General features: G+C 48.6%; 1 protein-coding gene and 2 long non-coding RNA genes across 4 annotated transcripts; 2 read left to right on the top strand and 1 right to left on the bottom strand.

Moving 5' to 3' along the window:
• Positions 1-45: 45 nt before the first annotated feature.
• SLC24A1 (solute carrier family 24 member 1) lies at positions 46-26,684 on the top strand. The gene is made up of 9 exons (XM_030317899.1): positions 46-2,053; positions 14,411-14,519; positions 18,460-18,543; positions 19,161-19,163; positions 19,633-19,728; positions 23,072-23,628; positions 24,351-24,440; positions 25,315-25,481; positions 26,435-26,684. The coding sequence occupies exons 1-9, from the start codon at positions 170-172 to the stop codon at positions 26,682-26,684; spliced, it is 3,240 nt and encodes a 1,079-aa protein (XP_030173759.1). The 5' UTR covers positions 46-169.
• LOC115515788 lies at positions 17,402-27,908 on the bottom strand. Of its 2 annotated transcripts, XR_004343778.1 has the most exons (3): positions 27,715-27,908; positions 23,569-23,778; positions 17,402-19,962 (listed from the first exon to the last, which is right to left on the bottom strand). It is a non-coding gene; the product is annotated as an uncharacterized LOC115515788 (long non-coding RNA). The 2 variants fall into 2 exon arrangements; XR_003969409.1 differs by lacking the exon at positions 27,715-27,908 and having other exon boundaries at positions 23,569-26,294.
• LOC115515789 lies at positions 27,086-27,488 on the top strand. The gene is made up of 2 exons (XR_003969410.1): positions 27,086-27,168; positions 27,427-27,488. It is a non-coding gene; the product is annotated as an uncharacterized LOC115515789 (long non-coding RNA).
• Positions 27,909-27,984: the final 76 nt, after the last annotated feature.

The raw sequence follows: 27,984 nt of genomic DNA, 5'->3' as shown, positions 1-27,984 counted from the left end.
CATAAGGGACAAATAACCTCTTCTTTTTTCCCCCTGCAGGTTTGTGGATACCCCCTGGCTGGGCTTCATGGAGAATTCTTCACTGATCACTAACCTGAATCCCAGAACAGACCCCCTCTTTCCCTGGACAGAATGAAAGGCCTTCCGTAGCCAGGCATAGCTGGCCATCATGGGGAAATTGATCAGAATGGGGGCACGGGAGAGGCGGTTACTCCGGCCAAAGCGGCTTCATTGGAGTCGCCTCCTCTTCCTGTTGGGAATGTTGGTCATCGGTTCCACCTACCAGCACCTGAGGAGCCCCCGGGGCCTCCCCTCATTGTGGGCAGCAGTCTCCTCCCAACATTCTGTAAAACTGGCCAGCCGTGACCTCCCTGACAATGAGATGATGATGGTGAGCAGTGACCCTCCAAGAGCTAGCTCTGAAATGGAGGTGCCCCAAGCCACGGTGGGCAGGGTTCGTGAAGCAACACCTGGGATAACAATGAAGAATACACACAATCCACCCAGAAGAACAGCCAACATCACTCCAACAATACCCAAGATTAAGTACACAGCAGGAGACATAGAAAGAGTGAAGGGAGACAGCACAACCATACCCAGTGGAGTACTGAGTCACTACACCCCAACTTCAAACAGACCAACAGTGAAGAATTACACCCCAACACCACCACCCAGGGGAGAAATGCAGAGCTACAATCCAATTCAAGCCAAGGGAAAGGTGAAGAAATACACCCCATCTCCACTTGGTAGGCTAGTAGGCAATTATGCCCCATCCACACTCATGACAATGACAAGGAGACATGGGGTCACCCCCAGAACAACAGTGAAAGACAGTGAAATTATGACAACCACCAAAATATTGGAGACTAACCCCTCTAAGAGAATGGTGGAGGAAACCACCCCAGCTACTCTCAAGGGAATAATTAACACCCCAACTTTCCAGATAAGTGGTATAGAAACAAACATCCTGACTTCTCCAAGGAGTATAACGGAAAAGAACACTGTGACTACCCCCAGAACAGTGGACAGTAAGAGCCTGATCAAGCCGCGGGGGTTAGTGGGAAAGAACAGGCTGACAACTTCTCTGGGAACGGTCCTTGAGCACACCACAGCCATCTCTGAGGGGCAAGTGATGATAAGCACCATGACAGGCAGTAGCCCAAAGGAAATCAAAGCCTCTACTGCTACCTGGAGTGTTAATGATCCTTTGTCTAGGACCAGTGCATTGACCATGGGAATATCCTCAGCTACCTACAGGGGGCTGGCAAAGAAACCTTCCATAGCACCCAGGACCTCATCAACCTCCAAGGTCAGGGTGAATCCAAAGATCCATGTGCATCACTGTGTTTTTGTGGAGCCAGCCCCGGCTGTGCCCCCTGCTTCCTCCCCCAACCTGACAACAGCTGCGATCCCAGAGGCACCCAGTTCCAGTCCCTCAGAGCTGCCCCCTGGCTGGCCAGACCTTCACTCCAAGGCAGAGTACCCCCCAGACTTGTTCAGCATAGAGGAGCGGCGACAGGGCTGGGTGGTGCTGCACATCTTTGGCATGATGTATGTGTTTGTGGCCTTGGCCATCGTGTGTGATGAGTACTTCGTCCCAGCCCTGGGTGTCATCACAGATAAGCTACAGATCTCTGATGATGTGGCAGGTGCCACCTTCATGGCTGCTGGAGGCTCTGCCCCCGAGCTCTTCACCTCCCTCATCGGCGTCTTCATCTCCCACAGCAATGTGGGCATTGGTACCATCGTGGGCTCTGCTGTGTTCAACATCCTCTTTGTCATCGGCACCTGTGCCCTCTTCTCCCGGGAGATCCTCAATCTCACATGGTGGCCCTTGTTCCGTGACGTCTCCTTTTACATCCTTGACCTGATGATGCTCATTCTCTTCTTCCTGGACAGCCTCATTGCCTGGTGGGAAAGCCTGCTGCTGCTGCTGGCCTATGCCTTCTATGTGTTCACCATGAAGTGGAATAAACAACTAGAGATATGGGTGAAGGAGCAGCTCAGCAGGAGGCCAGTGGCCAAGGTCATGGCCTTGGGGGACCTCAGCAAGGTAAGGACAGGATGGTTCAAGCTTCTGCAGCCCCTTTGGGGCAAAAAGGGGGGAGAAGCCAGTGACTAAAGAGGAAAGTGCTGGGTCAGACCTCAAGAGATGGGTGCTTTGGTTCCCTTTGCTATTCATTCAACATTTAAAGTCCTATTCTTTTCTAGGCACTATGCTGGGACCTTTGCAAGAGTGACTTTGGCTCAGCCCCCAATCACCCAGTGGTTATTATCATGATCTATCATTGGTAGGGGAAGAAACCGAGGCCTAATCAAGTCAAACCACTGTTCAAGGTCACACAGCAAATAGGCAGTGGAGCCAGGATTTGAACTTGGGCTGGTCTGACTGGGTCTTTGGAAATAGCATTTGAGCTGGGCTTTGGAGAATATCCAAGGAAGATATCAGGCAGGGAAAAATGATAATCTCTTCCCTGTCCATGGTGTTGAGGGCTTGTCTAGCACCTCCACTTTCACTTAATCTTGTTTGTTCACATTCCAGATGTGGAGGGGCTAGTGGCTGGGATGGGGTCTGGCAGGGGGAGGTTTTTGGGTTTTGTTGTGTTTTTGATATATTGGAGAAGATGAGAGCTCCACTCATCCATGATAGGCTAGCCCTGCGTGCAGAGCTCTCTCTGCGTGTTGAGTGGAGACCAGATATCAGAGGCTCTAACCCTAAGGCTTTCTCTTGACCCTCAACTTCCTTTTTAAGAATTTCTTTGCCCCCATGAGGGACCCTCCCTCTAAGTTCACTGCATGATTCAATAACCTGGAAGATGAGATTAGACCGGGGAAGAGATTTCTGAAGATTCATCTCAGAGTTTTTGTTCCTTGACTCCAAAGTGAGATACCCTAGGGAACACAGATCTTGTTTCTTTCTTGCTCCTAAACAGTGAGTTTGGGCAAAGGTCAACTCTCAGCCTGCCTCTTTCAGGTCTCAGACAAACCACTGGTGTGAACATAATTTTGTGTGCAAAGAGTGGAAGGACTTAGCTACTTAATCCAGAGCAGTTTTGATGCGTGGGCAGGATGGAGACCACATTTAGCAGCATGTCTGGGAGATCTATGATGCAAGGAAGAGAAAATGTACTCCCTCTAGGATTTTTGAGATGATGTGGTGTTCTGGACAGAACACAGAACTAAGAGTCAGGAAATCTGGGTTCTATTCTGATTCTGCCTCTAACTAACTGTGTGACCTTGGATGGGTCCCTTCCCTTCTCTGGGGGAAATGACAGAGTCCAACTGGCCACCAAAAGGTCCTGTCTGACAACCATTGTCCAAGTGAGTTCAGTTCTGGCAGGCCCCGCATCGTGGTTTTTTTGTCCGGTCTGGTCAACCAAGCTCCAATTGCCATATCTGCAGATGATTCCAAAGGAGAATGTCCTACCCAAGGTTGTATAGCCAGCAGGTGTCAGAACTGGCATTAGACCCAGGATCTAACTCCCCATTCAGTGCTATTTTCTATTAGGCTACTACTCCATGAAGCCAGAGGCTTAAAAAAGAAAGGGAGGCTCAGAGCATTACATAATTTAATATGAAGAAACAGCAGCCTCCCTCCTAGTGAGGTCCTCAGGGCGCATCTTGCTGAGGGTGGCCATAAGCCTGGTAGTCTCCCCTGAGAAAAGCATCTAATGCCTTGGTACACACAGGCCAGCCGTTTTCAAAATGCCTCTGACTTGCCTCCTAATTCTTATCAGTAATTCTGTTTTTTAATTTTTTTTAATGTTTATTTATTTTTTTTTAAATTTTTTTAACGTTTATTTATTTTTGAGACAGAGAGAGACAGAGCATGAATAGGGGAGGGGCAGAGAGAGAGGGAGACACCGAATCCGAAACAGGCTCCAGGCTCTGAGCTGTCAGCACAGAGCCCGACGCGGGGCTCGAACTCATGGACTGTGAGATCATGACCTGAGCCGAAGTCGGACGCTTAACCGACTGAGCCACCCAGGCGCCCCTAATGTTTATTTTTTTTGAGAGAGAGGGAGACAGAGCATGAGTGGGGGAGGGACAGAGAGAGAGGGAGACACAGAATCTGAAGCAGGCTCCAGGCTCTGAGCTGTCAGCACAGAGCCCGACGAGGGGCTTGAACTCACCAACCATGAGATCATGACCTGAGCCGAAGCTGGACGCTTAACAGACTGAGCCACCCAGGCGCCCCTCAGTGCTGTTTTTATTTCAAGTCTCCAAATTCTGAGTTTTCCATTTTGCCAGGGCTAGACCATCAAAGGAAAGCTCATCAAACAGTGAAACATAATCATGATTTTAAAGGAGAATTTGTAATCTACTTAAAGAGACTCTTCAAGGGCAATAGTAGCAGGTCTTTGCCAACCACCAAGAGTGGTGCCGGTTACAGCTCTGTTCTTATCTGTTGAAACAAATCCAGCATGAATTTTAATTAACAGTGTTATTTAAAAAAACAGGTTGAATTACGGGCTATTATCAAAAGTAAATTTATATTTATTTAAAGTTAAAAACCTATGGGGTGCCTGGGTGGCTCAGTCGGTTAAGTATCTGACTTTGGCTCAGGTCATGATCTCGTAGTTTGTGAGTTCAAGCCCCACGTCAGGCTCTGTGCTGATAGCTCAAAGTCTGGAGCCTGCTTCTGATTCTGTGTCTGCCTCTCTCTGCCCCTTGCCTGTTCGTGTTCTGTCTCTGTCTCTCTCTCTCTCAAAAATAAATAAACATTCAAAAAATTTTTTTAAAAAATTGAAAACCTAGCCTGGTGGGCTTGGCCAGGAGAGTATGTGATTCTTGGTCTTAGGGTTGTGAGTTCCAATCCCATGTTGAGTGCTTAAAAATAAAATCTTTTAAAAAATAAAATAAAAACCTATAGTTAGTACTTTCCAGCACTAACAACTCCTCACTGAAAATTAGTACAAGTAACAAGAACTATAGCTATTTTGACATGGTTTTTAAAGCATCTGGATTTGGATTTCACCTCAAGTTTCTAATAGCAAGAGAGATAGAGCATTCTTTAAAAAAAATTTTTTTTAATGTTTATTTATTTTTGAAAGAGAGATAGTGTGGGAAGGGGAGGGGCAGAGGGTCCAAAACAGGCTCTGTGCTGACAGCAGGGAGCCTGATGCAGCTTGAACTCATGAACTGTGAGATCATGACCTGAGCAGAAGTTGGATGCTTCTAGAGATAGAGATAGAGGTAGATAGATATATATAGAGAACAGTCTTTGTCTTTGCTTCTACCTTTATGTCTATGTTTGGCTGGCCAAGACCTATGATTTGGTCAGAGGGAGATAAATTATCCTGCACTTCACTGATAGACTGAGGGCGAGCTATTCGGTTTTGAATTCATGCAACAATTCTCGAAAATCCAATTGTTGATCTAGTAAACTGTGTTGGCATTTGTTTTTGCAGTTTACCCCTGTGAACTGTTTGACTTTAACATGAAAATGAACGTGCTTTGCTCTCTCACTAATGTTGACATACTGACGCACACCTCTCCCCGACTAATGGTTCCTCTCTGAGCATCACCTCTGGAAAGCAGGCATCCAGGGAAACCGGGCTTATTCAGTCTGCCATGGCCCAAAGTGAAGAAGTCAGAGAGAAGTGGGGCATACCCAGACAGGGTGGTAGGGAGCCAAGGAGAGGCAGGGTAGGCCAGGTCAGAGCCACAGGTGCTCCGGAAGTCTAAGCAGCAGGAAGAGAAGTGGAGGGCAGTGTGAGCCAGCTCCTTTTGGAGAGAAATAGGAATAGGAAAGACACCTGGGCCTCCCCCTGCCTCCGTTAGCAGCCTGGGGTGAGGGGTAGAGGGGGTGGCTACAGCATCAAGCTCATCATTGCCACTGAACAGGAAACAGTCTTTGCATCTCCCAAAGAGGTGCTCCCAGGGTCTTGTCTCTAGCAGGAGATCTGTAAGTATTTGGTTCGGTTTCCTCAGGAAATCCTAACAGTTCAGGGACTCCAGTGTAGAGGAAAGTGAGGCCCCCAGCAGATATTTAACTCAGCTAGTTTCACAGCGAGTTGGTGGTTCTTACCACTGATTCCTGAAGCTGTATTTTTGGATTTTAATCCAGGCTACACTGCAGACTCTCCCCATTGCCCTGGGCAAGTCAATGCCATTCAACAAACCTTTATTATTAAGCACTTAGATGAAAAGCAGTGTGGGAAAAAGATTGTGTCCCTTCCAGTAGAAAGGACAGGCTTGGCAAGAGTAATTGTAATAAAACGAGCTTTATACAAAGTGCTACAAAGTCACTTTGCTTTTCAACCAGGCCTTAGATTGTTTGTCTATAAAGTGAACGGGATGACCCAGAGCAGGGGTTGGCCGACTTTTACCGGAAAGAGCCAGATAGTAAGTATTTCAGGCTTTGCAGGCCATACAGACTCTGTCACAACTACTCAGCTCTGTTGTTGCAGCATGAAAGCAGCCACAGACAGTACATAAACACACGGAAATGGCCACATGGTGTTTTACCAATTGCAACATACTTGCAGGTGTTTTTCTATGTGAACAATTTGGAGACAAGATCAGAGAATTATTAATTCTTAAAAATTTTTTTTCACGTTTATTTATTTTTGAGAGAGAGACAGAGTGTGAGCATGGGAGGGGCAGAGAGAGAGGGAGACACAGAATCCAAAGCAGACTCCAGGCTCTGTGCTGACTGAGCTGTCAGCACAGAGCCCGACGAGCGGTGCTCAAATTCACAAACTGTGAAATCATGACCTGAGAGGAAGTCAAGTCAGACGTTTAACCGACTGAGCCACCCAGGCACCCCTGGGCTAAGATATTTTAGACAACATTGTCAAACTGGCATGTATTGGTTTGGGATACCTTTTATGACCCCTATTATTGATATAGGCTAACTTAGCTTGCTCTGAAATTTTATACCTGAGTAGAAAGTATGCCTGAGTATAAAGCGTACACCTGTCCCTGTATTTGTTCTAGCCTGACATGATAAATACCTGACTTGCCTTGACCATGCATGGTGACAGAAAGCCAATAAACAGCAAAGCTGATACACTAGCCGGGCTTTAAAAGCGTTATCTCTCGATGGTTGAAGCACCTCTGGCCATTATAGAGAGAGCTCCCAGCTTAGCTAGAAAGGACCAGCCATCTGCAGGAGATGCTAATTGGCAATATGGCCTGAGGGGAGCCAGTGGTGAAAAGGAATCCGAGGGAGGAGGTGGGGGGGGGAGGGGAACAAACCTATTTTGGGTCCCTTTGGGTCTCTATCCACATCATGCCCTCAAGAATACTTCAGAATGTGAAACTCTGGAGAAAAGTCTGCCACTCTTTCCTAAATGCATTGAGGCCTGTTTTTTTTGTTTGTTTTGTTTTGTTTTGTTTTGTTTTCCTGGCAAGGTTTTTTTAATTAAACCAACCAATATGACTCTCAAGCAGGCAAACCAAGTACCTCCTAAGGAGCCACCCCTTCCCTTTCTTGCCAGGGTTGACATTTATTCCAAGGGCTTCTGTCAGTGGCTTATATGGTACCTGTTTGCTGTGGAGACAAGGGGGCTGTGGACAGGAAAGCCTTTTCAGTCTCTGTGGACCACCCCACTCCCCCGTCCCTGCTCTAGGCTGCAGGGAATCCACTAAGCATCCTAGCTTGGGCTGAGGGTTTTTTTTTTTTTTTTCCCTTCCTTCCTTCCTTCCTTCCTTCCTTCCTTCCTTCCTTCCTTAGCATTCACCCATTTTTAATTAATTTATTTAAATTTTTAATGTTTACTATTTTTGAGAGAGAGAGAGAGAGAGAGAGCAGGGGAGGGGCAGAGGGAGAGGGAGACACAGAATCTGAAGCAGGATCCAGGCTCTGAGCTGTCAGCACTGAGCCCGACACAGGGCTCGAACCCACGAACCATGAGATCATGACCTAAGCTGAAGTTGGATGCTTAACCGACTGAGCCACCCAGGCACCCCTATTTTTATTTATTTTTTTTAAATAGGCTCCACACCCGTTGTGGGGCTTGAACTCACAATGTTGAGATCAGGGTTGCACGCCCTAGTGACTGAGCCAGCCAGGAGCCCCAGGGTTCCCTCCTTCAACTCCTTGAATACTTAGCTTCCCCCCAGTTGTCACAAAAAGGTGGTATGAGTAGAATTCTCAATTTTAAGCCTTCTTTTCGTCATAAATTTTTTTTTTTAATTTTTTTTTCAACGTTTATTTATTTTTGGGACAGAGAGAGACAGAGCATGAACAAGGGAGGGGCAGAGAGAGAGGGAGACACAGAATCGGAAACAGGCTCCAGGCTCCGAGCCATCAGCGCCCGACGTGGGGCTCGAACTCACGGACCGCGAGATCGTGACCTGGCTGAAGTCGGGCGCTTAACCGACTGCGCCACCCAGGCGCCCCCGTCATAAAATTTTTTTAGTGTTCACCTGCTAGTCAGTGCTGGCAGATGACAAAATGAATGTGTAAGAAACAAATATGAACAGAACTCAAGAATCTGATCATGCCTAGTCTAATAGCTTGTTTCCATGAATGCATGTGTGCTTATAATTGAGATTTTACATGCATTCATGCAACACAGTAATATTTTCTCATACTGAAAATGATGGGATTAAATATGAGATTAGATATACATGGTGTTCTACAAGTAACAGCATGATTTCTAGATGCTCTACCACCTGAATAACTTGGAAATAGAAAACCAACATTAATAGTGTGGGGGAGAGGGCATATGGATGATAAACAAGTAAAAACAAGATAATTTCAGGGGCACCTGGGCGGCTCAGTCAGTTGAGCATCCGACTCTTGGTTTGGGCTCAGGTCGTAATCTCATGGTTTGTGAGTTGAGCCCTGCATCGGGCTCTGTACTGGCAGTGTGGAGCCTGCTTGGGATTCTCTCTCCCCCACCCACCCCCCCAAAGTAAATAAATAAAGTTAATATCACCTGTAATGGTATAGGAAAGCGCTGAGGGGTTTAGTACTGCAGAGAGTAGACACCTCAACAGACCAGAGAGTTAGGGAAGGCTTCCTCCGGGAGGTGATGTCTAACAGAATCTTGAAGGACCAGCAGGGGGTGGCTGACTGAAGCTGGGGCCAGGACTCTCGTGGGCTTGTGGAGAGGCCGAGGGAATGAGACACCATGAGGAGATATAGCCGCACTGTCCAATATGGACCAGTTGCTACACGTAGCTACAGAGCTCTTGAAATGGGGCTGGTCCGACTGAGTTATGCTGTTAAGTATAGAATATACACTGGGTTTCAAAGGTTTGGTATGATGAAAAAAAGGGGGGGGGAGTAAAATAGCTCAATGATATTAATTACATGTTGAATTATAATATTTTTAGTATATTGGGCTAGAGTATATTATTAAAATCAATTCCACTCATTTCTTTTACTTTAAAAAATGTGGCTGCTACAGGAATTACATTTGCGTATATGACTTGCATTCTATTTCTGTTGGACAGTGCTGGACTGGAGGTAAGCAGGAGGCTAGTGTGTGCTCAGCCAAGGAGTCTGGACTCCCTCATGAGGACAGTTAACCCCCAGGATGTAGGGGAGGGACATGATTTGTGCTTTGTTCAGAAAATCACTCTGGCTGAGGGGTAGAGAATGAGCTGCAAGAGGAACAGATCAGGAGTCAGAGGCTTGCAGGACTGTAGGCAGGAAGAATGGAGACATGAGGCCACAAGTGAGGACTTTGAGTAACTAGATCTGACAGCTGATTGGACCTGGGCTGTGAAGGAGAGGGAGGAATTTGGGTAGACTTTTGGGTTTCCAACCTAGACAAATGAGTGGATCCAGAAGCAAGACTGTACTCAGCAAAGGGCTAGAGTGAAGAGTCCCCTATTAGAGTCTAACCTCGGTGAAGGCAGGACTCAGACCAGGGACTCAGTAAATATTTGTTAAATGAACCTTAAAACAACAATAACAAGAGACTAAAATACATGGTTCAAAAAATGTGTCATGGATGGTCTAGAAGGGGAGAGGTCAATGATTAACTGCTACATCAGTGGGAAACAGAAACTGGAAGTCAGGAGGGGAAGCCCCCTGAGGGCCTGCCATATTTGCCATCCCAGGTTCCCATGAATGGCAGCAAGGGGTCCTATTGTTCAACCTCAGCAAGATACCATGCAGGTGCTGGGGGCTTTGGCTGGCATGGAGACATCCTCTTTGGTTTCCTCAGCCCCTTTGCTAGTTTTCGTGAGGAGAAGGGGAAGGTGGGGTGATGAGGCTGAAGAAAGAGGAGGAGCACTGGGTTGGTGTGAGAGGTGGATATGAAATGTGTTTGTACTAAGGGCATATTCTGAATGCACCCACTTGCCGGACTGCTTCCTGTAAGTGGACCCATCGTCCACACCTAAAAGTAGGCAAACATTTATGTCCATTTATCTAAAATGTCAATAATTTGCAGAGCCACTAAGGAATAGAGATTTTTACCTCAATACCTTGGGAAAAGAAATAGGAGTTCGTAAACAACAACAGCAACAAATATCTCCCTCCAATGGAGATCGGAGTTCTGACACTGTCTCTGTGAGTGTGGGCAAGCCCCGGGCTCTTTCTGCATCTCAGTTTTCCCATCTATCAAAAAGCAGTAATAGCGCTAACCTTGTCTACTTCACGGGGTTGGCGGTATTGGATGAGAAAGTGGATGTGAAAGGTGTCAGAAGGTTAGAAGTACATGCTGAAGGGAGAAGATATTGGTGTGTGCAAAGAATGATGCGCTCCTAGAGAAGTACTTTGGCTTGAGTAAACCCGAATAGCAGAAAAATCACGAGGCCTGTACATCATGGGGCAAATGTCAATCTCTCCTGCTCCTCTGAGGACAGAACTGGCTACCCCAAAGGGCAGCCTGGCTCCTCACAGTTTGTTACCTCCAAAAACTCACTGGGTGTGGGTGGGACATGATAAACAGTGAGATGGCTGGGCCACTGGGGGTCGGTGCTATAGCTTCCAGTATCCCAGTGAACTTACAGGTGTGTCACGAAAGAGTCAGGGGCTTTGTTCAAGAAATCTAGAGTGCTCCCTTCAGATGCAGATTGGTTATTTCTGCTCCATTTCATTCATTTGCATATTCATTTGTTCATCCATCTGTTTATTTATTCAAGTGTATATCCAGCATTCAGACATCCCCCATCCTTCAAAGCTTACTCAGATTCTATCTACATTAAAAACATTTTTTTTGACGTTTATTTATTTTTTGAGAGAGAAAGAGACAGAGCGTGAGTGGGGGAGGGGCAGAGAGAGAGGGAGACGCAGAATCCGAAGCAGGCTCCAGGCTCTGAGCTGTCAGCACAGAGCCCAAAGCAGGACTTGAACCCACAAACTGTGAGATCATGACCTGAGCTGAAGTCGGACGCTCAACCGACTGAGCCACCCAGGCACCCCAAGTTCTACTTACTTTTGGAAGCCTCCTCGTCCCTCCAACCACCGCACCTTTATCTGACCTTCTCATTTCTTGAATCACGTTCTGCTTTCTATCTGGAGATAGAATTGGTCCCGATTCCTTTCTGGCCCAGTCAGTGTTTTCTTTATTTTCTGAGCTGAAACACAGACAGGAGATACAGAGCAAGTCCAGTTCTAGTTCTGGCCATGGAGGCCAGCAGTGAGGAGGGGAAGACAATTCCTGGGGGCAGCTATCAGTGACCCTGCCACCTGAAGATAGTACTGGAAGCCACTTAGGGGTAGCTCCTCATTCAGCTCACCTTTAGTGAGCACCTCCTGTGTACAGGAACCTGTGCCACAGGCTTGGGGAACAGATGACTATATCGTAAGTTCAAAAAAATATGGAGTCAAGCTGGGTAGATAACTCACATATGGCAAAGTTAAAAAAATGATTCTTTTAGGGCCGCCTGGGTGGCTAAGTCGGTTCAGCGTCCAGTTTAGGCTCAGGTCACGATCTCATGGTTTGTGGGTTTGAGCCCTGCGTCGGGCTCTGTGCTGACAACTCAGAGCCCGGAGCCTGCTTCGGATTCTGTGTCTCCCTCTCTCTCTGCCCCTCCCCCCTCCCCCTCTGTCTCTCTCTCTCTCAAAAATAAACATTAAAAAAATTTTTTAAATGATTTCTAAAAGTTCAAACAGCATTATAAAGCAATAAATGCCAGGTGGAAAGCTAGTGGTCCAGACAATAGTTACTGTGGGTTTAATGATTCTTCATCTTGGATTTTTCTAGGGCTGTCTCATTTCCCAGATGGCTGCCCTACAGCTTCCCCAGGACACTAGCACTTACTTGATCACAGAGCCAGGTTTTGGTAACACAAAATGTGCTTACTCTTGTTATACAGCTTTTGAAGAGAGAGGTATTGTAGTGAGCTGGAGTGAGTGGGGGCGGGGGAAGGGGCCATTCGGGAAAGCTTTATAGAAGTATTCACCGTGAATTTTCTGAAAAACTGGAGACATGGGGGAATGGATGAGGCATTTTATGCAGAGGGAAAAGGTGTAAACAAGGGAACAGGAGCTCGAATAGATTGGGTGTAGTTACAGGATGGTTCATTCATGCATTAATTCAACAAATATTTATTGAACCTTTGCTAAGTGCTCAAGAGTGTTTTCACGCTGAACACATGGTGGTGAATGAAAGAGGCAATCTACCTTCAAGATGCTAGTGGGGCAGTTGATTTATTTGTCTGTTTATTAAAAACAAGACTAGATTGAGGAAAGTGCTATGAAGGAAAAGAACAGGAGCGTATAAAAAATAATTGGACAGCACTTTAACCTCACAGAGGAAGGTGACATGTAAATGGAGGCCTGAACTATGGGGAGTGAGGGAGAGAGGGTTCCAAACATGGGAGGAGGGACCCTGTGTTGAGGGTTTCACAGCAGGTAAAGACGGTGCATTTGAGGGACTGAGAGACGGTTGGTGGTACTGGGCTGTCGTGAGTGGACACATTTAAGAAGACTGTGGGGGGCGGGGGGCTGAAGCCAGACTGTGAAAGGCCAGGCTGGGGTTTGCACATGTGAAAACATGTCCGGAGACCAGGTTCTCTCTGGGTGTGTTTCTCAAACTGAGGGTTCCTTGGAGAGAGAGAATTAGGGAGAGAGAGCAAGGGTCTCTCCAGACATCTCGTGACTCCTGTCCCTGTTTGCAGCCAGGCAATGGGGCAGTTGCGGTGGATGAGCTGCAGGAAAACAAGAAGCTAAAGGTGGGTGCCATGTGGAGTCTGCCCAGAGGGGGCGCTGCAGGGTCTCAGAGGCCCTGTGGACCTGATGCTGGGGGTGCTGGGCCCGGTTCAGGCTTGGGAAGCCCCAGGGAGTGCTGTCAGGATGAGCCAGGGAAGGCGCCAGCTCCTCTACCAACAGGACTGTCACCTCTAAGGTGGCCTTGGACGAGGTGCTTGAGGTGCTTGTTTGGGAGCTGAGGCCAGAACATCACTGCTCGCTCCACCACTAGCTTGCTGTGTGAGCTTTTGCATCTGTGAAATGACTGTTTGGACTCGATGAACTCAAGCCCCAACATTTAGAATTGATCTCAAAGCCCAATTACCTGTGGCTTTGGAATGCTCTGGAAATAAGAGAAACATAGGAGAGGCACTGGGGGCATGGGGGGGTCTGAGGCTTCTGAAAAACTGTATCTTGGCTGCTTTGGCCTATGGGATATTTGGGGAGAATTATGGGAACCTTAGAAGGGAGAGTCTGGGGCCTGACTGAAACCTTCTTCATCTGAAGAAAATCCCCAGAGCTGTTATGAAGTACTGTGTTACCACAGCCACTAGATGGCAGAAGAGTTCAGATCCAGAGGGATGGGGGTGGCGTGGGGAGCGTGGGGGAGGGACAGAGCAAGTGTCAGTCTGTCTTTGGATGTTCCCTTGGACATCAGATGATATTTCTATGTGTGTCACATCTGGGTATCTGCATGTACAGATGTGTGTATGTGTGCACCTACGAAGGTCTCTTGAGCACCTGTGCGTAGAAAAAAGGACTGAACTGGGAATCAAAAGACCTGAGTGCCCATTTTGATACTTTCATTTACTCCCCACACGACCTTGGATAAATCACCTAGCCTCGTTGAGTTTCCATGTCCTTTTCTGTAGAAGGGGGTCACAGCCTTGCTTATCTGGGGGTGGGGCAACGATAAAGCGCGATGATGCTTTGTGGACTGTAAAGGGCTGTGTCCGTGCACAGGGGTCCGTCTGTGCTGTGTGTGGGTGTGTGTTTCTATTTTCAGGGAAGGACAAACCCTTGGTAATGTGTTATGCTTAGTACACATTGTCTGCTCCCTGTTGAGACCTCGGGGAATTATTTGGTATGTAAAATTAGCCAGTCATGGAAGAGTGAGAGGAGCCTGAGAAAGAAAGCAGAGTGTAACTCTTCTCACTGAGGGGAAGGGAGAAGGGAGGCCAGGAGAAGGCTCCTGTGCTTTGTTCTGAGCTCTATGGGAGGGAGGCAGGGTTAGGGAGGCCCTTGTGTGGCTCCTCCTCTGGCTTGGGCAGGGGCTCACTGAGGCCTGTGCGCCTCTCCCCTGCTCAGCTCCCAGCAATGCTGACCCGAGGGAGCAGCTCGACCTCTCTGCACAACAGCACCATCCGCAGCACCATCTACCGGCTCATGCTTCACAGCTTGGACCCTCTGGGAGAAGGTAAGCAAGGCCTCCCTGGACCTGCGTGGTCTCCTGTCCATTCCCTCCCTCCCTCCCTCCCGCAAGTGGACAAGACCTGGGACATGCAAAACTAGGAGGCAGTGGGTAGGATGAGGACGGAGTGGGGAATGGGGGGAGTGGGGGGGTGAAGCCAACTGTCTGGGAGACAGGGTAGAGAGAGGACATGGGACTCAACAGGAGAGGGCCCCAAGGAGCTAAGGTTAGGCATCTGTATCCCATGGCTTCCATGTCTGTGTGTCCCCTCCTGTAAAAGGGTCCACTTGTAGTTAGTGAGGCCATGAGTGCCATGTGCCCTGCTCTGGTCGATGTCAGGGCTGTCCTCAGTGACTTCCCTGCGTAGCCCACCACCCACGAGTCGTCTCCAGTGTCCCACAGAACCTCCAGCTAGGCAGCTTGGCCCAGGCTGACTGCCAGGGCCACTTCTGGGGGTACCTCCTGTAGGGCCCCACAGCCCAGAAGCTCTGAGTAGCACCTCCCCTTGCTCTTTGTCTAGCTCTGGAGTCCTAGGGAAACTGCTAACCCTCTCCCTAGCCAGGAACCCCAAAGGAGCTGCCAGGACCACTTCTGGAGGATGACAGGGGTCCAAAGTAAAGTGGGTCCTGATTGACAAATGATGGGGGTAGCTAAGATTCTCTCCATGCACCTTACCAAGTCTTGCCTTTTGGCCCACTTCCCCAGAGAACTGTTCCTAAAATGCTTCTCAGGCCCCTAAAGGGCACCCTCAGGTACACTCCTATTCTCCTTGGGTCCCTTCATCTCTGGATCTCTGGTGCAAAACTAGGAGCCCAGGTTGGCCTGTGGGCAGAAGCCAAGGGGTCAGAATGCAGTTGGAAGGAGGGCTGAGGGCTGAGCTGAATATGACACTGGAGACTGGCCCATGAGCATCGGGAAACACCCTCACTGACTTTTCTGGTTCAGGGACAAATCTGGCGGGGGGGGGGGGGGGGGGGGGGGAGGGGGAGGAGTGGCAGGGGGAGAGGTTGGGAAGGGGCTCAGAATTTCCTCAGGCGTTGAAATATCCCCTTCAGATACAGTATTGGGTTTAGGGTATTTAAAAGGCTATTGTACTGGGAAAAGCAGAGACAAAGCCGAGGTGATGAAACCTTCCTCAGGAAATCCTCAGGGCGAGCCTCTGCAGACATTGAGAGAGGCTACTCCCAAGTGTCAACTCCAGAAAAACAGTGCCCCTGGAGTTTTGAGAGTGGAGTTTGCATTACGCAGTAGCCTGTGGGTGATCGTGCTGGGGGCGTACCTGGCCTGGGGCGGTGAAGGAAGCTGTATCTCTGGGTTACTCTCGGCCACTCCTTGTAGAATCACCAACTCTAGCAAAGTCCTGAAGATAAAGATCTCCTGAATGGGACTGCAGGGCCCCTTGCCTGGGCCACTTCCATGACTGGCAACAGCTGACCTACTTGTCCTAACAGGATTATGTGATGGCCAGGCCAGGCAGAGGTCAGAGGAGATTGATACTAAGTAGGAGATGATCCGGCCACGCTGAGAGTAGAGAGGCCACGTGAGGAAACAAGTGCTGGGGGGAGCCAGCGACAGTCATCCCTAGGAAGACAAGCAAGCTTGGTATATGGTGGGTACATGTGGCAGGCATGGAGGCGTGGAAAGGCCCTCGTGGTGGGTAACTGCTGATACGCTCTGGGACGAAGTCCTGCTCTGAGAGGCCAACCCGGATTCTATACTCCCAGACCCCATCCAGGAGGGCCTGGGACCTTGCAGAACTGTGGTGAAGGCCTTTGTTCCCAAGACTCTCCAGATCCATGTGTGTGTTTCCATATGCTGTTTCCAAATGGCTGTCCAGATGTTTCCACCCTTTCCAGGTGTTCCAACTCTTTCCACAGAGCTGATGTGTGGTCTGAACTCTCACCCACCCTGTGAAGGGGCCTTTCTTCTCCAGGATCCTATGCCTTCTATGGTGACTTCACATCTATGGATGTGTGCATATGTAAGAGAGAGGGAGAGAGGGACAGAAAGAGGTTCTGCAGCTGACCTGCTTTCCTCAGTGGCAAGGGAAATGAGAGGTTAGGGTGTGTGATGAGGAGTGAGAAGGAAACAGGGGGACTTGGTTTTTCTTGCCAGCCCTTCCAGCCAACAGTCGGCAGATATTCTCAGCACCAGGACCAGAACGAGTGGGACTCTCTCCTTTGGTAACAACTCTGTGTTCGTTGCTCAACAGAAGATTGCAATGCGTCATCCACGCCAGGGGGGCATTAAAGGTGTGTGGGTGAAGGAGGCAGCGGAGGGCCTGCTTCCTGACATCTCAGCTCTGAAGAGCACCTGCTGGGTTGGCCCACCAGGACACTTGGAAGTCATGCCAGAGTCGTGGCCCTGCAGGATGGAGCCTGTTGCCAGACGCAGCTGCAGCTGAACCATCTCTGAGAGCTTAGTTGACAGGCTGAAAGGAGGAAATTCCAGACCCGTTTATGCTTCCTGCCCATCCTGGACCCAGGCAGAGTTTGGTCCCAGCAGCTTCCCACATTGTACCTTCTCAGTCTGTCTGTCATAAACTAGAGGATCTTCAGGTTCCCTTCTAACTCAAACGCTCTGGAATGCTGGGCCACTTCAGAGATGCTTCCTGGGTGGGACAGCTGCTCTCCATTACTCACTTCGTCCTTGTTGTAGCTAATGCTCATATAGTGCTTTCTAGGTGCCAGGCACTGTTTAAAGCACATTCATGTATAAACTTACTTATTCCATTAACAACTCTGTAAGATTTTACAGATGAAGAAGCTGAGAGACAGAGAGGTTAAGCAATCACTGAGCTAGGTCCCTGACTATCAAGTGGCAGAATTAGGATCCAAACCCAGACTATCTGGTATCAGAATCCCAGCTAACATAGCAATATTTAATTGTAGCATTAAAGCCTTTTTATTTATTTTTGTCTCACGGACCCCCACATCAGTGCTCTCAGTGTGTCATGATGTTGCCTTTTTAGAGGGGGACGCTGAGGCTTAGAGAGGGCACACAGGCTTCCCAGGGTCACCCAGCGCTCACAGGGGAGAGCCAGCCTGGACTCCAGAACAGATTCCATGGTGCCACTTTTTTTTCTCGCTTGTGCCGTTGTCCTTACCCTCCCAGGTTACACAGCTGTGAGGACCCGCAGGAGCCCCTGCACCTGTCTCTGTGCCTCCCACCTTGAATTACACATGTAAACTTTGCATGTTGCCTGGAGCATCATCACATTGAAAAAGATTGCACTCCCTAGTTTTCTTGCCTGGAAATCAGAGCAGCACTATTCTGTCCGTAGTTCTCTTTGGGCCTCTGGCAAAGTGTGTTCATAGAGATCCGAAAGGAGGCTCCGGGTACCTAGGGTCAAAATGGTGTGGCAGGGAGGTTGGTGGTAGGCTATTTCCCCTTTCTGACCAGAGAAGAAAGTCTCACCAGTAGTGCTCCTGGAGCTATAGCAGAGCTTCTGGTAAACTCATTGAAGAAAGCAAGCTACAAAGGACCTTACAGATAATCCAGTCCGAGGATGGCAAAAATGTCTCCCTGCCATTTTTCGTCCGTTCCCTGCTCATTGCAGACATCACCAATAAATCACGGTAAAACCTCCACTATCCTTGGATCAGAATCCTCCTCAATCCAGCACTCAAAACAGCCATCATTCGAGCTCGTAAAGAAAATAAATCCTGTTTGTTGCCTCTGAGTCCAACCATGTCATCTTACCAGAGGGGAAATAGGATCAGAGAGGGGACATGACTTGCCTAAGGTCACAGCCAGTTAGTAACATACAGGGAATTTAAGGCGAAAGCTCGGGAGCGGGCAGCAGGAACATGCGGAGTAGGACCGGAACCCAGACCATGACTTCCAGGCCAGCCTCTTCCCACCCACTTCAGCTGCTCTGGTTGCTCAGCTGACCAGTGTAACTGAAGGGCCTCAGATAAGATGTGTTCCCCTTTCTCATTTGCAGCCCATCCCTCCAAGGATAAGGAGGAGGAGAGCTTGAATCAGGAGACCAAAGCCAAGCCTCATGCTAATGCAGAGAACAAACCAGGTGAGAGGATGGTGAAACTGGTGGGTTTCCTCATGCTACCTTCCTCCCTCCTGTTGGCCAGGGGCTGAGATGTGCCTCTCGGCCTGTCTGGGCCAGTCAGCTGGAGTGATATAGTCTGGTGCTGCCCTGAGTGCCACTGCACTCTAGCCTCCTCCTTCCCGTATGCTCCCTTTCTGACTGGGCTGCTGGCCCTGGGGAGGCTCTGGACAGCCCCTCCGCACTCTCCTCTGATGGGCCAGGCCAGGCCAGGCTAGGGAGTTATTGAAGGCCCGTTTCTTTTTCACTAAATCTCATCCCAAATGAGACTCCATGGGACCTCTGTTTCTTCTTCCTGTCACTTCTACAAAAGGACAGTGCTCTTAGGGATTGGTCTGAGACCAGCAACCCCAGGAGGGAAGGACACCAGGGGTCTGGTGATGCAGAAGTCCAGCATCCATGTGGCACCTGGGATGGAGGGAATGAGGAAGCTCCTGCCCCTGTGGGTTCTGCACAGCACACCGGGCCTGCCCCATGCACCCAGCGACCTGCGGAAGGAGGGAGAGCGGCAGCCATTTTTTCCATACAATAGACGAGGAAACCCAGGCTGAGAGGTCAACTGACTCGTCTGAAGAAGTGAGAGGGTCTGCTCCTAAACCCGGCTCTCCAGGCTTTCTGAGTCTCCCTTCCCTGCCACCTATTTCAAGGCTTCCAAACTGCTGTGCTGCCTTTGAAGTCATCAGGATCCTCTCCATGTAGGCGGTAGGGGGCAGGGTCAGACCCTGAGGGCTGGGGCTTTGCCCTCTCTTTGGTCCCAGTTGCCCAAGCTTTTTATAGGTTGGATCCCTGGCCCCACTGGTCGGGATGGAAATATGTGTGAATACAGGGGGAGCAAGGATGGCCACCTCCTGGCTGTCCTACCTGCAGCTATCTCTGTGGACAGGGCAACAATAATTCCTATCACATCATGTTACTTTTCCTAACAACAAGAAATTCCCCAAACTTACTGAGACCCTGGGGTGGACGCGTCCTGTAGCCCCTCACACTGGCTCTGCCAGCTGCCCTCAAAAACTGGCACACTCTTCTGATCTTTTCCATGTTTGTCCTTTAAAGAGGAGGAGTCAGCCAAGCTTCCTGCGGTCACGGTCACACCAGCCCCTGCTCCAGATGTTGAGGGAGATCAGGAGGAAGATCCTGGCAGTCAGGTAGGCACGAGCCTCTTCCCAGGTGGAGGGGATTGAACAGGCCCAGGGAAGGAGTTGCTGACCAAAGAGTCTTCCTTCTTGAAGGTCTGAAATGCTGCTTGAGGTTCATTCCTCTGAAGTAAGTATGGCCCTTTCTCTGAAGATCAAATAATACCTCATGGGGCCAGTTAATTCACCGTTAACACCTTAGTGTGAGTGCGATATATGCACACGAGAATGTGCGGCCACGGGTCACGTGCTAGGAGAACATAAGGAATAACTGTTAGGGGGTCTGTCAGAAACTAGGGGGCAGTAAGACCAGGCAGCTCAAAGCGTAGCTCCATGCCTTGGGACCCCCTGAGGTTTGTCTACAGGGCTTGCCGCTGCCTTTACAGCCACACAGCCTCTTCTTCCACCACGCTCCAGCTACACTGGACTCCTGTCTCCGTGCTCTTCCGGACCTTGGTTTCCTCCCCGTCATGTATCCCCCCACCTGCATGTATCCCCTCACCCACCTCTCCAGGCCACTGTAAATGCCTCCATTGCCCTCAAGCTTCCCTGACCCCCCACCCCCATCTGATGAATAAATGCCCAGGTGCTTTGTCCCTGTCCCAGGGCTCTTATCACTGCCTTCCCCGCACTCCATTTAGGAGTCTCTCTTCCTTCAGCTCGCTGCTGAGTGAAGTTCCTGAGGGCAGGATGCACTCCTGAACTGTCTGTCCCACAGAGAGAAGTGCGGTGCCTGGCACACGCGGCTGTGCTCAGTAAGGGTTCAGAGATGACAGTGAGGGTGTGGGGCCTCCCTCGGGCCAGCGGCCCAGTCAGAAAGGGAGTCGATGACGGTCAGTGATAGACTTGCATTTAGTTTGCAGGTTCCACCCCTGTTTTTTTTTTTGTTTGCCACCCAGAAATAGTCAATTATACCTCATCCTTAAGCCAGCAACTTTGGGTTTAGTGTCTAAGACCTCTTGATGGTATCATGAGTGTCCTGAGTAGACCCACTACAGCCAGCTCAAGTACAAGGGATTAAGAGGAGACAGAGAGATCTCCTGGAATCTCAGGGCCAGAAGCGAAGCTCTATTTGACAAAGAACTGCCCCCAGCTCTAAGCAGGCAGCTGTGACCCTGGTGGCTTCTCACTGACTGTCTTTGCTCCCTCACGTTCCCTTCCCTGTGTGCAGACTTTTTTTCCTCTCAATTTTTATTTATTTTGGGAAGAGAGAGAGAGTGCGAGTGGGGAGGGGCAGAGAGAGAGGGAGAGAGAGAGAATCCCAACCAGGCTCGGAGCCTGATGTGGCGTTTGAACTCATGAACCGTGAAATCACGAACTGAGCCGAAGTCGGGTGCTTAACCGACTGAGCCACCCAGGTGCCCCGCATTTGCTTTCTTATTAGCACACATAGCACCACTCTAGGCCCCAGTCCATTATGGGGGTCAACCGATGACCGGCTGGCTCCCAGTCTCAGAAGAGAGAATCTGTTTAAACCAGGTCACAGGTCAGGGATCCAGCCTGTGTCTAAGCTGTGACAGGGAGTGCTGGGGTGCTCTGACTCCAACACAGAAGAACGGAGCCACCCATTCAGAGGGTGTTAGGGGTGACAGTTCTCAGAGAAAAGGGCACAGGCTGGGCAGACACTCCCACACCTATGGATTTAAATGACTTGTCATCTCCCCCAGTAAGCCTTCTCTCCTGATGGGGCTGGGGGAGGGAGGGCAGGAAGTATTTCAGGAGCACCTAGGTGGCTCAGTCGGTTGAGCATCTGACTTCGGCTCAGGTCATGACCTCACGGCTCGTGGGTTCGAGCCCTGTGTCGGGCTCTGTGCTGACAGCTCAGAGCCTAGAGTCTGCTTCAGATTCTGTGTCCCTCTCTTGCTGTGCCCCTCCCTGGCTCATGCTCTGTCTCCCTTTCTCTCAAGAATAAATAAAAAACATTAAAAATTAAAAAAATGTACTCTCGACCATTAAGTTAGAGTATCTGGGGTGGGTATGAATGTTTTTAAAACCCTCAGGTGATCTGAATATGCAGTGGAGTTCAGAATCACTGAGTATCCCTTGGGGTTGGCTGTGTGAACTTCGTTACAGATGACATACTCTATGAGCACACAGCGCAGGTCACTTGCTCAAGGGACAGGCCAGGCATGTTGCTATAGGTTAGTTGGGCGCCTAATCTGAGGACACTCAGAATCAATGCCTTTTAGAGTGCGTGGAGTCACAGTGTTTGGTTCCCAAACACTGGTCTGCAAATGCATCTATTAGGAGCACTTGCGAGCATGTTAAAACAGATTCTTGGCTTAGTTCTCATCACAGAGATTCTAATTCAGTTGGTCCAGGAGGGGCCAGGACATCTGGATTTCTTTTATTTTATTAACTTATTTTGAAAATTAGTACTTACACTAAGCTCCCCAACTGAGAACCAAAGATCTCATTCAGCCCTGGCATTTGCGAAGAAGGGTAGCTTGGTGGTTAAGAGGCCAAGAGCTGGACTATCCATATGACAAATCCCAACTTTATCACTTACACCATGTGGACCACTGTGTGGACCATGGGCAAGTTATTTAACTATTCTGTACCCTAGTTTCTCCATCTGTCAGATGGGTTTAATTCCATCTATATCGTAAGTTAATTGACTCATGAGACACAGTAAGTGCTAGCTATTATTATTGAAGCCACTTAACATAGTGCCTGGCATATAAAACCCCCCAGTAAATAGGTATTACCATCATAGTTTTACATACATAAGGTAATATAACAATTTAGAAGTTTTAGTAGGCTCAGCAATGTAATCACCAAGAGATATGCAATATTAGGCAACATTAATGGAAGTAGGTATCCAAGAGAGGGAAGTGATAATCTTATTCCATTCTGTGGTCCGATCCTATTATGTGTGGTGTTCTGTTTCAGTTTTCAAAGCTTCCTCATGGGGTATAATCTAACTAGAATGAGTTCACCAAGATGGGGAGGAGGCTCCAGGTCATAGCATGGAATAAAGGAAGGGACTGGGAATCTTTAACTCAGGGAAAAGAGCTGCCTCATGAAAGAGTGATTAGCTTTGTTCTGTGTGGCTCCAAAGAGTCAACCTATGCACAGAGAGTAGAACCTTGTTGCAAATATGGACTCTAATCAGAGTTGCCAAGATACAGAGGGTGCCTTAGGTGGTGAGTCTTCCATCCCTGAAAATAATCAAATAAAGAAAGGACAACCACTGTTGTGGTTGTGGAGGAATTTTGCTGAATGATTTCTCCTCCTACTCAAGTTTTTAGATCCATTCTGAGAACAGCAACAACAACAAAGTGGGGGAAAAGTGGGAGGGAAAACAAACCCAGCAGTTATTACACATTAATTTGTTGGCTTTGGACTGCAGGGAGGAGATGTGGCTGGAGCTGAGAGCACAGGTGAAATAGTAGCTGAAGAGGGTGAAGCTCCTGGTGAAGGCAAAAATGGAGAGCAAGGTGGAGGTGAGACTCAACTGGAAGGTGAAGGTGAAATTGAAGCAGAAGGAGAAGAAGGTGAACATGGCAGTGAACTCCAAGCAGAAGATGAGGACATGAAAGCTGATGAAGGTGGAGGTGAAGGTGAACTCCAAGCAGAAGAAGGTGAAATGAAAGCTGATGAAGGTGAAAATGAAGAGCAGGAATTCAATGCTGAGAGTCAAGGTGAAGCCAAAAGTGACGAGAAAGGTACAGATGGTGAAGGGGGAGGTGATGGAGGTGACAGTAAAGATGAAGAGGAGGACGAAGAGGAAGAGGAGGACGATGAGGAAGACGAGGACGATGAGGAAGACGAGGACGATGAGGAAGAAGAGGAAGCAAATGAGGAGCCTTTGTCCCTGGAGTGGCCCGACACCAGGCAGAAGCAAGCCATTTACCTCTTCCTCCTGCCCATTGTGTTCCCACTGTGGTTGACGGTGCCTGATGTCCGGAGGCTGGTGAGTTTGCCCAGCTGTACCCCAGGGAATCTGTGGAGTCTCTAGGCACTCCCGCTCAAGAAGTGAGAAGACAGGGCAAACCAGCTTGGCAGGGCTCAACCACAGAGAGTATCTGAGATGCAACTTGTAGCTCCAGATGGGACCATGCACCTGTGGGGACATACCGGTGGGCTTGGGAGGCCCTAAGACATGCTTATTTCCATCACTATAAGCATGTGATCTGGTCCCTCAACTCCTATTCTCAGTTTCTCGATTTTAATATGGGAATGATGCCAAGACGCCCCCACTCCGCCCCTGTATTTCTAGGGATATTCTGAAAACCTAGGGGGAAAGTACTGTTTCTACCCACTATTCTCATTTATAGGGAAAGCGCTAACATACCCTACCCAAAGGCCATCCATACGCTGTCTCTAGGTCCAGAGATGGGTGGGGTAGGGGGGAGGTGGCAGATACCAAACCAAACACCTAGGCAAGTCTGGCTCTAGGGCAAGCAAACAGTCCTCTTCAGTTTGGTGACTGCTGAATGCCCTGCTGGCTGGACTCCCCTGCAGGCCACCATCCCAGGGTCCTCACTGGAGATCCAGACCTCAGCTGACACATCCCCAGATCCTCTCCATCACTCACTCAGCAGATCCCGTCCCTGATTCTGGGGCTCCCTCAGAAGGGCCAATGACCTTTAGCATCTGCAACTTATTTCTCTTCCTTTTCAAACTTGCAAATAGGAGTCTAGGAAGTTTTTTGTTATCACCTTCCTGGGATCCATCGTGTGGATAGCCATTTTCTCATACCTCATGGTCTGGTGGGCTCACCAGGTGAGTGAACAGCAGGAACTATATCCAACGTCAGCGGGGCCCAAGGACAATTTTTACCTTCAGGGTCAATGGCCAGTACCCAGGGAACGGTGAGGCTCAAGTGACTTTGTAGTTTCTAGATTGTTTACGAAGGGTCAAAGTTGCCTTTTTTCTTCCAGTGAGTGTAGTGTTTTCAAGTGCGGCTCTTCTGTCTTAATGTTCATGCTGTAGCCTCACATAGAAGGCCCTTCACAGTCTGACCCAACTGACCATTGCTTATTAGCCTTACTCCAGGCTTTCTCTGTCATGGATGCCCTGCTCCTCCCCACCTGGCGATGTTGGACACACTTGCGAGAGCAAGCTCAATTTTGCCTTGTCTCTGGCATCCAGTGAGTCTTCCTCTGAGTGCCCATTGCTTTCCTGTTCTACCTGTAATTGTTGTTCATGAGCTTTTTTCTTTCAGTAGGCTGAGGGTAGGGGCAGTGTTGTGGTGCCCATACTTCTATCTCCAGCCTCTAACTGGCACATAGCAGGTGTCCGTGGTTCTGGAGATGGAAACGTGACACGAACAGGTGTTCGGAGGGGCAGTTCTGAGAAGGTGCAGGTGTTATAGCTGGAATATCAGTGACAGCTGGTATCAGGGAGAGACGTGTACTCCAGAAAGGAGCTGCGTCATTCCCTGCAGCCTTGAGCAGGGGCCCTGCTCCTTCTCTCTGTGGCCCATCTCCCCAGCTGTCGGTTCACCATACCCTCCCTCCGAGGCTGCAGGAGTATGCTGAGCTCTCCAGAAAAGTGTTGGGTTTGCACAAAGTAGCATGTGGTTGGTGCTTTGAAGAGCTTCAGATTTTTCCTTTTGCTGTTGCCATAGCTTATCATCGCTGTTACTTTTTACCAGGTTGGTGAAACAATAGGGATTTCAGAAGAGATCATGGGTTTGACGATCCTAGCAGCAGGCACGTCCATTCCTGACCTCATCACCAGTGTGATTGTCGCTCGGAAAGGCCTGGGAGACATGGCTGTGTCCAGCTCTGTGGGCAGTAACATATTTGATATCACCGTGGGGTGAGTGGCAAAGTTGCTTTCCAAGGCATATTAAGAATGACTGGAAAGAAAACACGGTGTTGGCTCTGTTTGCTGGTTTTCTGTTTCATTATTTATACATGGAATAAAAGGGCATTTATGTTATTAGTTTCTACTAGGCATCAAAGTGTCCTCCCTTCGTTCATCACAGCCTGAGGGGATAACAGAACAAAAATGCTATCTGAAATGTAACTGACTAGAATTCACAGATGAATCGAAAAACAAAGTCCTTTAAATTTCATTCCCAAATGCAGTCAGATGCTCTGCTCACTGACCTCCAAGGTGGTGGAAGTGGGGTTGGAAGGAGCAATGACTCAATCTCACTCGCTGATACTTCTGCTCCTTTGTGTTTGGGATCCTGCCAGCTCAGAGGCTCTAAAAGCATTTTGTCTAAACAAGCAAATGCCGCATCCTCCTGTACCCATTCTCTTGCCCCCTCCTCCCAACTTTGTCAGAACCCAACCTCTGGGCTATTTTCATTTCCACAGGCATATCCTGGATTTGGGTGGTGGCTTTGATTTTTCTAAATTTTTATGGTAAGTCCTAGCTCAGGCTAATTTAAATGTAAAGACACGTTAGCCTGAGCTAGGACTGATCACAAAAATTTACAGATGGAAGAGTCACACATCAGCTCACCTGGGTTACTCATAGGAAAGTCATGAATTATAAAGAAAAAAATACCCACTCAGACCCTGAAAATTTCGGTTTTAATATAGAACTCCTTGTTATTAGCTGTGAGACCTTGGGCACGTAATTCAACTTCCATGAACTTCGTTTCCTCATCTGTGAAATGGGGCTATTATTTTCTGCTCTATTTCATAAGCTTTCTTGTGTGTGTGGAAAAATAAGTGCTTTGTAAATTGTAAAATACTGTTTATGTTTATGGGATTAGTGCAGACATTCAGAATATTCACATTGTTTCTTCAATCTTGCAGCCTGCCTGTCCCTTGGTTGCTGTTCTCTCTTATCAATGGATTACAGCCTGTTCCAGTCAGCAGCAACGGCTTGTTTTGTGCAATTGTTTTGCTTTTTCTCATGCTCCTGTTTGTGATCTCTTCAATTGCATCATGCAAATGGAGAATGAACAAGATCCTGGGCTTCACAATGTTCCTCCTTTACTTTGTATTCCTGATAATCAGTGTGATGTTAGAAGATCGAATCATTTCCTGTCCTGTATCTGTCTGAGGCAGAGTCACTGTTGCTCACGATGGACGTGGATCAGACAACCATGCCAGAAGCTACCATACTTCTTGTTACATTAACAAAAGAATGAACATGGTCCATGAGAGAGACCAGAGTGGCAAAGAGCCACTGATGGGAATGTGATCGGGGACTGAATGTTAGCCTTGGAAACACCCGCAGCTCGTTGTGGATTGTCTCACCTCTGGAGGGATGGCGTTTTTACCCCTGCCTGATGTTGGCAGCTATCACGTGGAGGCCAGTAGAAGGACCTCTGGAGCCAGAGGGTTTTCGGAATGAGGGATCATTTGGGGGTGAGGGCTGGGACAGGCACAGTAGCAGGACAAGCCCCTATACTCACAGTTCCCTGATCATTCCTGAAAGGCTGCTGATCCAAAGACACAGATGTGGTCTACACCCCACCCTTTGGCCCCTGTCCCAAGCACACGCTGCAACTTGCCGTCCTCTCTTTTTCTGTTTAAAACACGAGGTTCGGGGCGCCTGGCTGGCGCAGTCGGTTAAGCGTCCGACTTCAGCCAGGTCACGATCTCGCGGTCCGTGAGTTCGAGCCCCGCGTCGGGCTCTGGGCGGATGGCTCGGAGCCTGGAGCCTGTTTCCGATTCTGTGTCTCCCTCTCTCTCTGCCCCTCCCCAGTTCATGCTCTGTCTCTCTCTGTCCCAAAAATAAATAAAAACGTTGAAAGGAAAAAAAAAAATTAAAAAAAAAAAAACAAAAACAAAAACACGAGGTTCTACCAGGTTTGTAAACATTACACGTCCAGTTATTGGTGGGTTTAAGGAGCTAAGACTCGGAAAAAAAAAAAAAGTATAACAGGAATCAATGATCATTACACACTGTAGCCCAGTAAAATGTGTACTGATATTTGATAGCTTAAAAAGACTCCCTTAGCTCTTCTTTTGCATTTCTGAAACGTGAAATTAAAATAAGTAGCCCCCCAAATGAAAATGTATAATTTGCCGTTGTACCAGAAGGGGGGTGGGATATTAGGGAGGGCTATTTAAAAATATGTACTTACTAGAAAATCCAAATTAGTGTTGTCTCCATCAAGCGGTCGCCTTGGGGGATTAGACAGTCATACAAAGCTGTCCTGACTTTGCTCCTCCAGCATATTCTCACCTAACAGTGACAAATGCTACTAGTGAGTCAGAAGGGGAGTGATTTTATTTTATTTTTTTAAATGTTTTATTTATTTTTGAGACAGAGAGAGACAGAGCACGAGCAGGGGAGGGGCAGAGAGAGAGGGAGACACAGAATCCGAAGCAGGCTCCAGGCTCCGAGCCATCAG

Source organism: Lynx canadensis, chromosome B3, assembly GCF_007474595.2.
Source record: "Lynx canadensis isolate LIC74 chromosome B3, mLynCan4.pri.v2, whole genome shotgun sequence".
NCBI lineage: Eukaryota > Metazoa > Chordata > Mammalia > Carnivora > Felidae > Lynx > Lynx canadensis.
The sequence above is the reverse complement of the archived record's forward strand: the minus strand, read 5'-3'. Positions and strand labels throughout refer to the sequence as shown.